Source organism: Heteronotia binoei, chromosome 8 (genome assembly GCF_032191835.1).
Source record: "Heteronotia binoei isolate CCM8104 ecotype False Entrance Well chromosome 8, APGP_CSIRO_Hbin_v1, whole genome shotgun sequence".
NCBI classification, from domain to species: Eukaryota; Metazoa; Chordata; class Lepidosauria; order Squamata; family Gekkonidae; genus Heteronotia; species Heteronotia binoei.
In genome coordinates, this window is record NC_083230.1 from 115549437 (window position 1) to 115561582 (window position 12146).

Sequence of the window (12146 nt, forward strand, 5' to 3'; positions counted from 1 at the left end):
TCTTCTCTTTGTCAGTAAGACAAATGGATATCCACAGAAGGATTCAGTGTTTCTCTAGACCTGCCATGGGATCTGTGTAGCACCAGTACTTCACCACCCCACAGCATTAATATCCTAACTCGACCCAAACAGAAATGCAAGGCGCTCAATAACATCACAGTAAACAGCGCTAATCAGGAATTAATAACAACACCATCTAGGGATTAAATTTGTATGCGTTTGAGACATTTTAATAACTTATGGTGATTTTATTGTAATAATTTAATGTTGTGTTGTTTTAATTGTTGTAAGCCAACCTGAGCCCGTCAGGGAAGGGCGGGATACAAATAAAATAAATAATACAACACAATATGAACATATGAAGCTGCTTTATACTGAATCAGACCCTCAGTCCATCAAAGTCAGTATTGTCTACTCAGACTGGAAGCGGCTTTCCAGGATCTCAAGCTGAGATTTTTCACGCCTATTTGCCAGGACTCTTTTTTAGTTGGAGATGCCAAGGATTGAACCTGGGACCTTCTGCTTACCAAACAGATGCTCTGCCACTGAGCCACCATCCCTCTAACAATGGTTAGAATACTAGACTAGGATCTGGGAGACCCGAGATTGGAATACCCACTCTGCCATGGAATCTTTCTGGATGATTTCAGGTCCACCCCTGTTGCCTTCTGCCCAACCTACCTCACAGAGTGGTTGTTGAGAGGATCAAATGCAAGAGGGTAGAAATGATGTCATCAGGGCTTTTTTGTAGCAGGAACTCCTTTGCATATTAGGCCATGCCCCCCCCCCCCTTATGTAGCCAATCCTCCAAGAGCTTACTGGGCTTTTAGTACAGGGCCTACTGTAAGCTCTTGGAGGACTGGCTACATCGGGTGGGTGTGGCCTAATATGCAAAGGAGTTCCTGCTACAAAAAAAAGCCCTGGATGTCATAAACTGCTTTGCATCCCCATTTCAGGGGGGAAGTGTGGTATAAATCAATAGCAATACTTTTCTGTTTGATTGTGAAGAGGTGATGGGTATCCAAGCAAGAAAACCTACCGTTGGACTTTTCACTGTCTGCCGGTTTCATCTGAATGGGATGATGCATCTAGAAACAAGAAGAAGAAAGAGAAAGTAAAGCGGCTTGGAGGGACATGAGTTCAACACAGCCCATTCTACATTTGCTTTGGAAACTGCAGCCCTGGGGTGGAAGCTGTTTGCAGGAAGCTTAATCAACAGCTGAACACGTGAACACACAAAGCTGCCAATAGAACACATGAAGCATACTGAAGTTAGACCTTTTTGGTCACTGAAGGTCAGTATTGTCTATTGGCAGCAGCTCTCCAGTCTTATGCAGAGGTCTTTCATATTACCTTCTGCTAGTTTCTTTACCTGGAGATGCCGAGGATTGAACCTGGGACCTTCTGCATGCCAAGCAGAGGCCCTACCACTGAACCATGATCCACACAGTCTACTGTCTACTCTGACAGGCAGTGGCTCTCCAGGGGATCCAGGCAGATGTGTTTCACATCACCTACTGTCTGGTCCTTTTAACTGGAGATGCTGGGGATTGAACCTGGGACCTTCTGCATTCCGAAGAGAGCCAGTTTGGTGTAGTGGTTAAGTGTGTGGACTCTTATCTGGGAGAACCGGGTTTGATTCCCCACTCCTCCACTTGCACCTGCTGGAATGGCCTTGGGTCAGCCATAGCTCTGGCAGAGGTTGTCCTTGAAAGGGCAGCTGCTGTGAGAGCCCTCTCAGCCCCACCCACCTCACAGGGTGACTGTTGTGGGGGGAGAAGATACAGGAGATTGTAAGCCACTCTGAGTCTCTGATTCAGAGAGAAGGGTGGGGTAAAAATCTGCAATTCTTCTTCTTCTTCTTCTTCTTCTTCTTCTTCTTCTTCTTCTTCTTCTTCTTCTTCTTCTTCTTCTTCTTCTTCTTCTTCTTCTTCTTCTTCTTCTTCTTCTTCTTCTTCTTCTTCTTCCAATGAGCCACAGCTCCTCACAAAAAGCCACAAGCCCTCATAGAGTTAGCAGGAAAAGGACATGGTAAGTAAAGCAAAACTTTAGTCAGCTTCTAAGTAATTGTAAGGTGCCTACTATAGAAGTAATTTTCCCAGGGGTGGAATTCTAGTAGGAGCTTTTTTGCATATTAGACTTGGAGTGCAAATGGTGCTCATGCATAGGTCAGGGCATGAGGAACAGACCTTGAAATGTGCTGCAGGAGTCCCCCTTCTCACCCAAGGGCTTCTCAGTGATGTTAGGTGCAGCTGACACGTCACTTGAATTGCCCTTCCATTCCTTTACATAAGAGGATCCCCATTACAGGCTCCCTTAACCTTCACAATCGCTCATTGATAAGTTAACTGCCTTTAACATTGGATTCAATAGAACATGCACCATTGAGAATCCAAAAGTAGGTTTTCACACTCGCCGGTTCACATCTTATTATTAAACCCATGGGTGACCTCTAGAGATAGGAACCATGACAGTACATATTCCAGGTGCTCTGCCCTGATAAAATATTTAAGAGCTTAGGAAAGTAGATAGGGAAGAGAAAAGAAGGGTCACATGGATCTGGGGGGAAAGTGCACAGTGAATAAGAAAATTAACAGAGGAGAGAATTAAAGTGGGTAAGTCTCTACTTTGCTTTAAGTGGGGGTTGAATAATCCAAGCATTTCATATCCCGCCTGTGTGACTTTAGGCTATAAAATAATAAAAACAGTTCTCTTCTTTCCCTGGGTCCTCAAAAAAAAAAAAAAAAAAAAGCGATTACGGATGATATAAAGCCAACTTCAGAGCCGATGCCACCAACCTAAAATGTGCCGCCCAAATCTCACATCTTATCAAAAAGGCAGTTATTGCAGTTCTAGATCATAAAGCAATACGCTTATGGTTATCTCTCCCAGTAAGTGATTTTTTTTCCCCTCACACTCAACAAGCTCGACACTGCTGAGCTGAAAAGAAATGTAGCTGCGAATGGGTGCTTTCCCACCCTTGACGACCACGACTGGAAGAGGGTTTCAGACATTGCGCTCTTTATGAGAATGATATTACACTAGTTAACAATAAACACTATATGTGTATTTAAGGGTACTTTCTCAAATTTAGGAGAAGAGATTGGCTGTATGCTTCCCTCAGAGGCTCAGAGCAGCTTACAATCTCCTTTCCCTCCCCCTCCCCACAAACAGACACCCTGGGAGCAATGTCCTCTCTAAGCTTCAGAGTCTGCTGAGCAAAAATTCTACTTTGTGAGCTACTGGCATTAAAGTGATGAGCTGCTGCATAAATTATTGTGCTCTGGGGTCATCCTTCCTGAGCTAAGACAAAAATGTGTGAGCCGGAGGCTAAAAATCTGTGAGCTAGCTCATGCCAACTCAGCTTAGAAGATAGAAGATATTGGATTTATATCCCGCCCTCCACTCCGAAGAGTCTCACGGCGGCTCACAATCTCCTTTACCTTCCTCCCCCACAACAGACACCCTGTGAGGTGGGTGGGGCTGGAGAGGGCTCTCACAGCAGCTGCCCTTTCAAGGACAACCTCTGCCAGAGCTATGGCTGACCCAAGGCCATCCCAGCAGGTGCAAGTGGAGGAGTGGGGAATCAAACCCGGTTCTCCCAGATAAGAGTCCGCACACTTAACCACTACACCAAACCGACACTCCAGCTTAGAGGGAACAATGCTCTACAGCAGGGGTGACCAACAGTAGCTCTCCAGATGTTTTTTGCCTACAACTCCCATCAGCCCCAGCCATTGGCCAACTGACTGGAAGGTAGGTGGGGTAGAGAGAGCTCTTTCAAGAACCGCTGTTGAGAGAACAGCTCTTTCAAGAATACAACTCTGGTATTCCTTGGAAGTTGTCTGTTCAAATACTAGCCAGTTGTGGACCTGCTTAGCTTCCAAGATTTGATGAGATTGGGCTTGCCTGGGCTATCCAGGTCAGGGCCCAACCAGTGAGGAAGTAATATATTGAAGCTAATGTAGAGAACTGTTAAGAATTGTAGCCCTGTATGTGCTATATGTAATCAGTATGGGAATGACTTTTGATATATCCCTAATCCCTATCTTTGATTCTACTGAAACTAGTAAAAGAAGAAGAAGAATAATTGCAGATTTATACTTCGCTCTTCTCTCTGAATCAGAACGGCTTACAATCTCCTGTATCTTCTCCCCCCACAACAGACACCCTGTGAGGTGGGTGGGGCTGAGAGGACTCTCCCAGCAGCTGCCCTTTCAAGGACAACCTCTGCCAGAGCTACGGCTAACTCAAGGCCATTCCAGCAATGGAGAAGTGGGGAAGTGGAGGAGTGGGGAATCAAACCCGGTTCTCCCAGATAAGAGTCCACATACTTAACCATTACACCAAACTGGCTCTCCCAGAAACATAGTTATTGCAGATTGTTGTAATTGTACATCTGTCCCCTTCCCCCTAACAATTATGTCTGCAGTTCAGTTAAAAGACTGTAAGACAGTGGAAAGTGTTTGGAGACGAAGAAGAAGAAGAGCTTTATACCCTGTAATTCATTCAGAATCTCAGAGCAGTTTACAATCTCCTTTCCCTTCCCCTCCCCACAACCTGTGAGGTAGGTGGAGCTGAGAGAGCTCTGACAGAAACTGCTCTTCGCAAAACGGCTTCTGACAAAGTTATGACTGACCCAAGATCACTCCAGCAGTTGAATGTGGAGGAGTGGGGAATCAAACCCAGTTATACAGATTAGAGTCTGCTGCTCGAAACCATTACACCAAACTGGCTCTCAAGAGTTCAAAGGAAGATCACCGATGTAAGGGGGGTGGGGAACAATAGTTGATCCTGGTTGCTAACAACCAAGCAGTTGGAATGCCAGATGAAGTGAAGCAGGATGAAGAAGTGGAGGAGGAGGAGGAGTTATACTTCGTCCTTCACTCAGAGTCTCACGGGCTTATAATCTCCCTTCCTTCCTTTCTCCACAACAGACACCCTGTGAGGTGGGCTGAGAGAGCTCTGATAGAAACTGCTCTTGAGAGAACAGCTCTGAGAGAACTGTGACTGACCCAAGATCACTCGGCAGTTTTATGTGGAGGAGTAGGAAATCAAACCCAGTTGTAGAGATTAGAGTCTGCTGATTGTAATCATTACACCAAACTAGCTAATATAGGTAAAGGGGCTCTTCAGTATAGGTAAAGGGTAATATAATATAGGTATTGGTGTGATATAGAGGGGAGCCCTGTGGCACAGAGTGGTAAAGCTGCAGTCCTGCAGTCCGAGCTCTGCTCACGACCTGAGTTCGATCCCTGGTGGAAGCTGGGTTCAGGTAGCCGGCTCCAGGTTGACTCAGCATTCCATCCTTACGAGGTCGGTAAAATGAGTACCCAGCTTGCTGGGGGGAAAGTGTAGATGACTGGGGAAGGCAAGGCCAAACCACCTCATAAAAAAGTCTGCCATGAAAACATTGTGATGCGACATCACCCCAGAGTTGGAAATGACTCGTGCTTGCACAGGGGACTTCCTTTACCTGATAAAGGGACTCACTAAGTCAATGTTTCGACAGTGAGTAAGTTACCACATGATGGCAGCAACAGATTGTGCGGGCCAAGACTCCTTGGGCTGGAGGGAGCTCGTAGGCTGTATGTTGCCGATCCCCATTTCTTTTGAATTTAGGGGACCGTGTGCTGACCGTGTGATGCAGGGACAGCAGCTTCAAAAAATATGGCAAGAAAATGAGATTAACCTGGTGGGATTCTAGCTGGGGCTGGGGAGCCTGTCGTGGTGATTAAGTCATCATTTCCATCGGATTACTCTAATCAGCTGTCAAATAGCATCCTGCAACCCCATCTGTAACTTGGCATCTGAGATAGCCCGTCTTTTGTACACAGAAGCAAATGCTGAACACAAAGGCGCATGCAGCCTGCCGTTTAGCAGAGTCATTTAGACGCGATTGTGTTCTGCTTCCACCCGGGAACATGGCTAGGATTGAAAACTTCCTGTCTATGTTCCTGTTACCCGCCCCACCTGCTATTGTGAGAGGAGAATGAGAAGAAGAAGAAGAGGGAGAAGAAGAAGAAGAAGAAGGGAGAGGAAGGGAAGAAGGATGATGATGATGAGATTGGATTATATCCCCGCCCTCCAGCTCCAAGAGTCTCAGAGCGGCTCAGCAGATCTCCGTTACTTTCCTCCCCCACAACAAACACCCTGTGAGGTGGAGTGGGGCTGTAGAGGGCTCTCATCAGCACTGCCCTTTCAAGGACAACCTCTGCCAGAGCTATGGCTGACCCAAGGCCAGTGGGCTAGCAGGTGCAAGTGGAGGAGTGGGAGAATCAAACCTGGTTCTCCCAGATAAGAGTCGTTAAGTGTGCGGACTCTTATCTGGGAGAACCAGGTTTGATTCTCCACTCCTCCACTTGCACCTGCTAGCATGGCCTTGGGTCAGCCATAGCTCTGGCAGAGGTTGTCCTTGAAAGGGCAGCTGCTGTGAGAGCCCTCTCCAGCCCCACCCACCTCACAGGGTGTTTGTTGTGGGGGAGGAAAGTAAAGGAGATTGTGAGCCGCTCTGAGACTCTTCGGAGTGGAGGGCGGGATATAAATCCAATATCATCATCATCATCTTCTTCTTCTTCTTCTTCTTCTTCTTCTTCTTCTTCTTCTTCTTCTTCTTCTTCTTCTTCTTCTTCTTCTTCTTCTTCTTCTTCTTCTTCTTCTTCTTCTTCTACTGTGAGCTCCAGGAGGATTGGCTACATCAGAGGGGGGTTGCCTAATATGCAGAGGCGCTCCTGCTAGAAAAAGAGCCCGGAGCTTGGAACCATGGTTTGCAAAACCCGGCTAGGGATAACTTATCAACTTTGATAAGTGGCTGTCCAGCTGTAATGTCTTCCTTTCCAGAAGTAATCCTTCCCTTTTGCGCTGCTTCTAACTTTCACTAGCCAGGTCAGAAGGACAGCCAACAATCAGGATCCAAATCTCACTCAAATTGCATTTTAATGTATATTTGAGAGCCAGGTTTGTGTGTGCAGCTGATAGAAAAAAATGACCCCAAAATACAAGTTGCTATATTTTAAGCCCACGCTTCCTCAAAGGAGCTCAATGAAAGAGACAGTGGCCGGCAGCAACTGGGATCACCCAGAGAGTTTCTTGGTGAGCAGAGTTTTGGATCTGAACCTCAGAGGTCTTAGCTCGATATTTTAAGCACTAGAAGAAAAAGAAGCAGGAGAGCATGTTTTTAACACCCTGCTTTTGTCTAGCTCAAAGAGTCTATGGCTGTGATCATGCATGCTAAATAATACAGTTTCAACCCACTTTTAGTGCACTTTTCAACTTAGTTTTACCGTGTGAATTGGCAAAATCCAGTTGGAAGAGCACTGAAAGTGGATTGAACCTGCATTATTTAGCGTGTGTGGTCACAGCCTCCAAGTGGCTTACTATCAGGGCTTTTTTATTGTAGCAGGAACTCCTTTGCATATTAGGCCATACCCCCCTGATGTAGCCAATCCTCCAAGAGCTGACAGTAGGCCCTGTATGAAGAGCCCTGTAAGGAATTCTAGCAGGACCCCTGATGTAGCCAATCCTCCTGGAGCTTACAGTAGGCCCTGTATGAAGAGCCCTGTAAGGAATTCTAGCAGGACCTCCTTTGCATATTAGGCCACACCCCCTGATGTAGCCAATCCTCCAAGAGCTTACAGTAGGCCATCTAAGAAGAGCCCTGTAAGCTCTTGGAGCATTGGCTACATCAGGGGTGTGTGGCCTAATATGCAAAGGAGTTCCTACTACAAAAAAGCCCAGCTTACAATTTCTTTCCTTTCCTCTCTGCACAACTGACACCTTATGAGGCAGGTGGGGCTGAGAGGGTTCTGAGAGAACTGTGACTGGCCCAAGGTCACCTGGCAGGCTTCAGGTGGAGGAGGAGTGGGGAATCAAACCTGCTTCTCCAAATAAGAGGATGCCACTCTTAACCACGACACCATACTGGCTTTCCCCACCACAGGCTCCTTGTGAGGCAGGCGGGGCCGAGAGGCTTCTGAGAAAACTGTAACTGGCTCAAGGTCACCCACCTGGCTTCCTGTGGAGAAGGAGTGTGGAATCAAACCCCATTCTCCAGATTAGAGTCCACCGCTCTTCACCATGACGCTATGCTGGCTCTCACAATACCCTCACATACTCAGACCTATGCTGCTGGTCTGAGTACACAGCACTTCACTTTGATGGACCAATGGTTTGCTTTACTGTAAGGCAGCTTCCTTCCTGCTGTACCCGGGGGCTTTTTTTTTGTAGTAGGAACTCCCTATCTGGTGGAATCAGCTCCCTATGAAGATCTGGGCCCTACCTGAGCTACTGCCATTTCGTAAACCTGCAAGACGGAGCTATTCCGCCGGGCTTATGGCTGAGGCAGCAGGCGTCTTATTCAGGCTATTATTCCATCAGTTGGCCTCCCTTGTGGCGACACTGTGTCTTATTGCAGTGCTATTCTGCTATTACTACCAGAATTTAATCTGGGCCTGTACTCGCTTACCTTGCAGGATGTGCCCTTCCCACCTGTGGTGAACTTTATTTACTGTTTCATTGCTTCCACTTCTTTAATTTCAATGTATTGTTTTAACTCTGAACTGTAGGTTTTTATTGTTGTACTGTATGTTGTGATCCGCCCTGAGTCCGTTTACGGGAAAGGGTGGAATATAAACATGATCGATAGATCGATAGATCGATAGATCGATAGATCGATAGATAGATAGATAGATAGATAGATAGATGTATTGTTTTAACTCTGAACTGTAGGTTCTTATTGTTGTACTGTATGTTGTGATCCACCCTGAGTCCGTTTATGGGAAAGGGTGGAATTGGAATATAAACCTGATGATAGATAGATAGATAGATAGATAGATAGATAGATAGATAGATAGATAGATAGATAGATAGATAGATAGATAGATAGATAGATAGATAGATAGATGATAGATTGATGTATTGTTTTAACTCTGAACTGTAGGTTTTTATTGTTGTACTGTATGTTGTGATCCGCCCTGAGTCCGTTTATGGGAAAGGGTGGAATATAAACCTGATGATAGATAGATAGACAGACAGACAGACAGACAGACCGACCACACCCTTCTGATGTAGCCAATCCCCCTGGAGCTTACAGTAGGCTGCAGTGCTGGATTAAACCTTGTGGAGGCCCCTAGGCAGTTGAAATCTTGGGGGGCCCCTCGCAAATTATCTCAGAGTCTGAGCGCCCACCCTGCCACCTACGGCCCCCGCAGCAGCCTGCGGGCACCTTCTTAAAAGCCCCTTTGACTAAGCTGAGGGGGAGAAGCAGAGAGGCAACCTTGGTGACAATGCCAGCAGTAGCCATACCAGGCAAGTTGGGCAAAGAGCAGCTGAGTTGCTGGCTGCAAGGGAAGGCTGGGAGGGCTGCAAGTGGAGGGGAAACGAGGGGGGCGGGAGCCGGCCCAGGGCCCCTAAAAGCATGGGGGCCCATAGGCTAGTGCCTGCTTGGCCTAATTGTTAATCCAGCTCTGGTAGGCCCTGTACTAAGAGCTCTGTAAACTCTTGGAAGGTTGACTACATCAGGGGTGTGTGGCCTAATACGCAAAGGAGGTCCTGCTAGAATTCCTCACAGGGCTCTTCGTACAGGGCCTACTGAGAGCTCCAGGAGGATTGGCTACATCAGGGGGTGTGGCCTAATACGCAAAGGAGGTCCTGCTAGAATTCCTTACAGGGCTCTTCTCACAGGGCCTGCTGGAAGCTCCAGGAGGATTGGCTACATCAGGGGTGTGTGGCCTAATATGCAAAGGAGGTCCTGCTAGAATTCCTTACAGGGCTCTTCGTACAGGGCCTACTGTAAGCTCCAGGAGGATTGGCTACATCAGGGGGTGTGGCCTAATACGCAAAGGAGTTCCTGCTAGAATTCCTCACAGGGCTCTTCGTACAGGGCCTACTGGAAGCTCCAGGAGGACTCACTTCATCAGGGGGGTGTGGCCTAATAGGCAAAGGAGGTCCTGCTAGAATTCCTTACAGGGCTCTTCGTACAGGGCCTGCTGTAAGCTCCAGGAGGATTGGCTACATCAGGGGTGTGTGGCCTAATAGGCAAAGGAGGTCCTGCTAGAATTCCTCACAAGGCTCTTCGTACAGGGCCTACTGTAAGCTCCAGGAGGATTGGCTACATCAGGGGGTGTGGCCTAATACGCAAAGGAGTTCCTGCTACCAAAAAAGCCTTGGTTGCACCTCCTTTTCGTTCACGGAGACCTCGGCATACCTTTCAAGGTCTCAAAAGCCCTCCTTTTTTCTCCTGCCCCAGGGGGAAATCTGGCATGATCCAACATGGTCCTTAAAAAAAAAAAAAATGAAGCGCACGCAGCTGACTGTGGGGCCTAACAAGGTGTTCTGTTCATGCCCAGTTTTGCCACGGACACAACATTTTAAAAAGGATGCTGTTTGTTTAGCAGTCCTGCCATTAGCATGAATAGGGTCTAGGAGATTATTAAGGGCCAATCCCCCGTCACAATAGCGAGCATCATTATTTTCTAAGCGGAACAGGCTGGGAACACAATTGAACAGGGCTCTTCTTTTAGAAAGGCGGCAGGAGAGAAGAGGGGGAAACGGCGAAGCGTAAATGCTTTTGGAAGCGGTCCTGTCGTGCCATTTGCAGGACGCTGGATTTATTTCCTTATTTTTTTTTTTTTAAAAAAAATGAATTAAATTGGGCATTAACTTGGCTGGTTTAAAACATAATAACCACACAGAGCAACACACTCTCCTCGCCTTTAAAGGCAATGGCTATCATTCAAACATATTGGCAGTAAACTGGGGTGGAATTCTAGCAGGAGCTCCTTTGCATATTAGGCCACACCCCCCTGATGTAGCCAGTTCTCCAAGAGCTTACAAAAAAGAACCTTGTAACCCCCTGGAGGATTGGCTACATCAGGGGGTGTGGCCTAATATGCAAAGGAGCTCCTGCTAGAATTCCACCCCTGGCAGTCAATATACTTTGCAGGTTAGTTATTGGTTCACAGGTTCCATTTGATATGGTTTTTAAGCTGTGATGGAGCATTTAAAAGAGAATTCACCAAGGATTCAAGAGATTTAACTCAAGTTTCCATAACTTACATGGAAGTAAATGAGATGCTAGTTTGGCGTAGTGGTTAAATGAGCAGACTCTTATCTGGGAGAACCGGGTTTGATTCCCCACTCTTTCACTTGCAGGTGCTGGAATGGCCTTGGGTCAGCCAGAGCTCTCGCAGAGGTTGTCCTTGAAAGGACAGCTTCTGCCAGAGCTCTCTCAGCCCCACCTACCTCATAGGGTGTCTGTTGTTGGGGAGGAAGATAAAGGTGATTGTGAGCCGCTCTGAGACTCTGAGATTTGGAGTGGAGGGTGGGATATACATCCAATATCTTCATCTTCTTATCTTCTAAAAGCATAGCTATTATTTTATTTATTTCATTTATACCGTAATTGCCTTTCTTCCCAACGGGGACCCAAAGCAGCTTACATTATTTTCCTCTCCTCTTTTTTATCCTTACAGCAATCTGGTGAGGGAAGTTAGGCTGAGAGAGTATGAAAGGCCCATGGTTACCCAGCGGGCTTCCAAGGTAATGTCAAGTCCCTCTCCAGTTATCTGTTTTTCTTCTGTGCTTCTTTGACGTAGACTGTGGAAGGTGTGCTTAGAAATGCTTCTTCTGTTGCAGAAACTAATGCTTCGTCTGTTGCAGAAACAAAACGTAACTTGTTAGCCTCCTAGGTGCTGAGAACCCAAAGTCGTTCCTTCCTTCCTGGGATGATTTGTAGGATGCTTGGTAGAGAATGTGTGTGTATGACCTGTGGACACTACATCTGAACTGTCTTTGCGCCCTAAGTTTAGGCGCGCTTCTAATGACCATTGCAAGGATATATAAACTGAAGCAGTGCTATTGTGCTTTGCTTTCGACACTGCCTGGCAACGAGTCAGTGCCTATGTATCCCGCCTTACAATAAATACTTATCCAATAACATGGAGAGTCCTCTTTATTGAAGGAGCAGTGGGAACTTGACAGGTAGAGTGGGGATTTGAACCTGGGTTTCCCAGATATTTGTTTGACAACTCCACCACTACACCATACTGGCTCTCCAGGAAAGCTTTTCACGGCCTCCAGAATTAGAATAAACATCCGAGAGCAGGGGTAGCCAAACTGTGACTTTGGAGCCACATGTGGCTCTTTTA

General features: G+C 46.7%; 1 protein-coding gene across 16 annotated transcripts in view; it reads right to left on the minus strand.

Annotated features, from left to right (window-relative positions):
- CELF2 (CUGBP Elav-like family member 2) overlaps nucleotides 1–12146 on the minus strand; it is a 554552-nt gene that overhangs the window by 169151 nt on the left and 373255 nt on the right. For all 16 annotated transcript variants that reach the window (XM_060245946.1, XM_060245945.1, XM_060245953.1 and 13 more), the window contains exon 4: nucleotides 1040–1088. In XM_060245946.1, the coding sequence (XP_060101929.1) occupies nucleotides 1040–1088 (49 nt within the window). The remainder of the gene's footprint in view (nucleotides 1–1039; nucleotides 1089–12146) is intronic.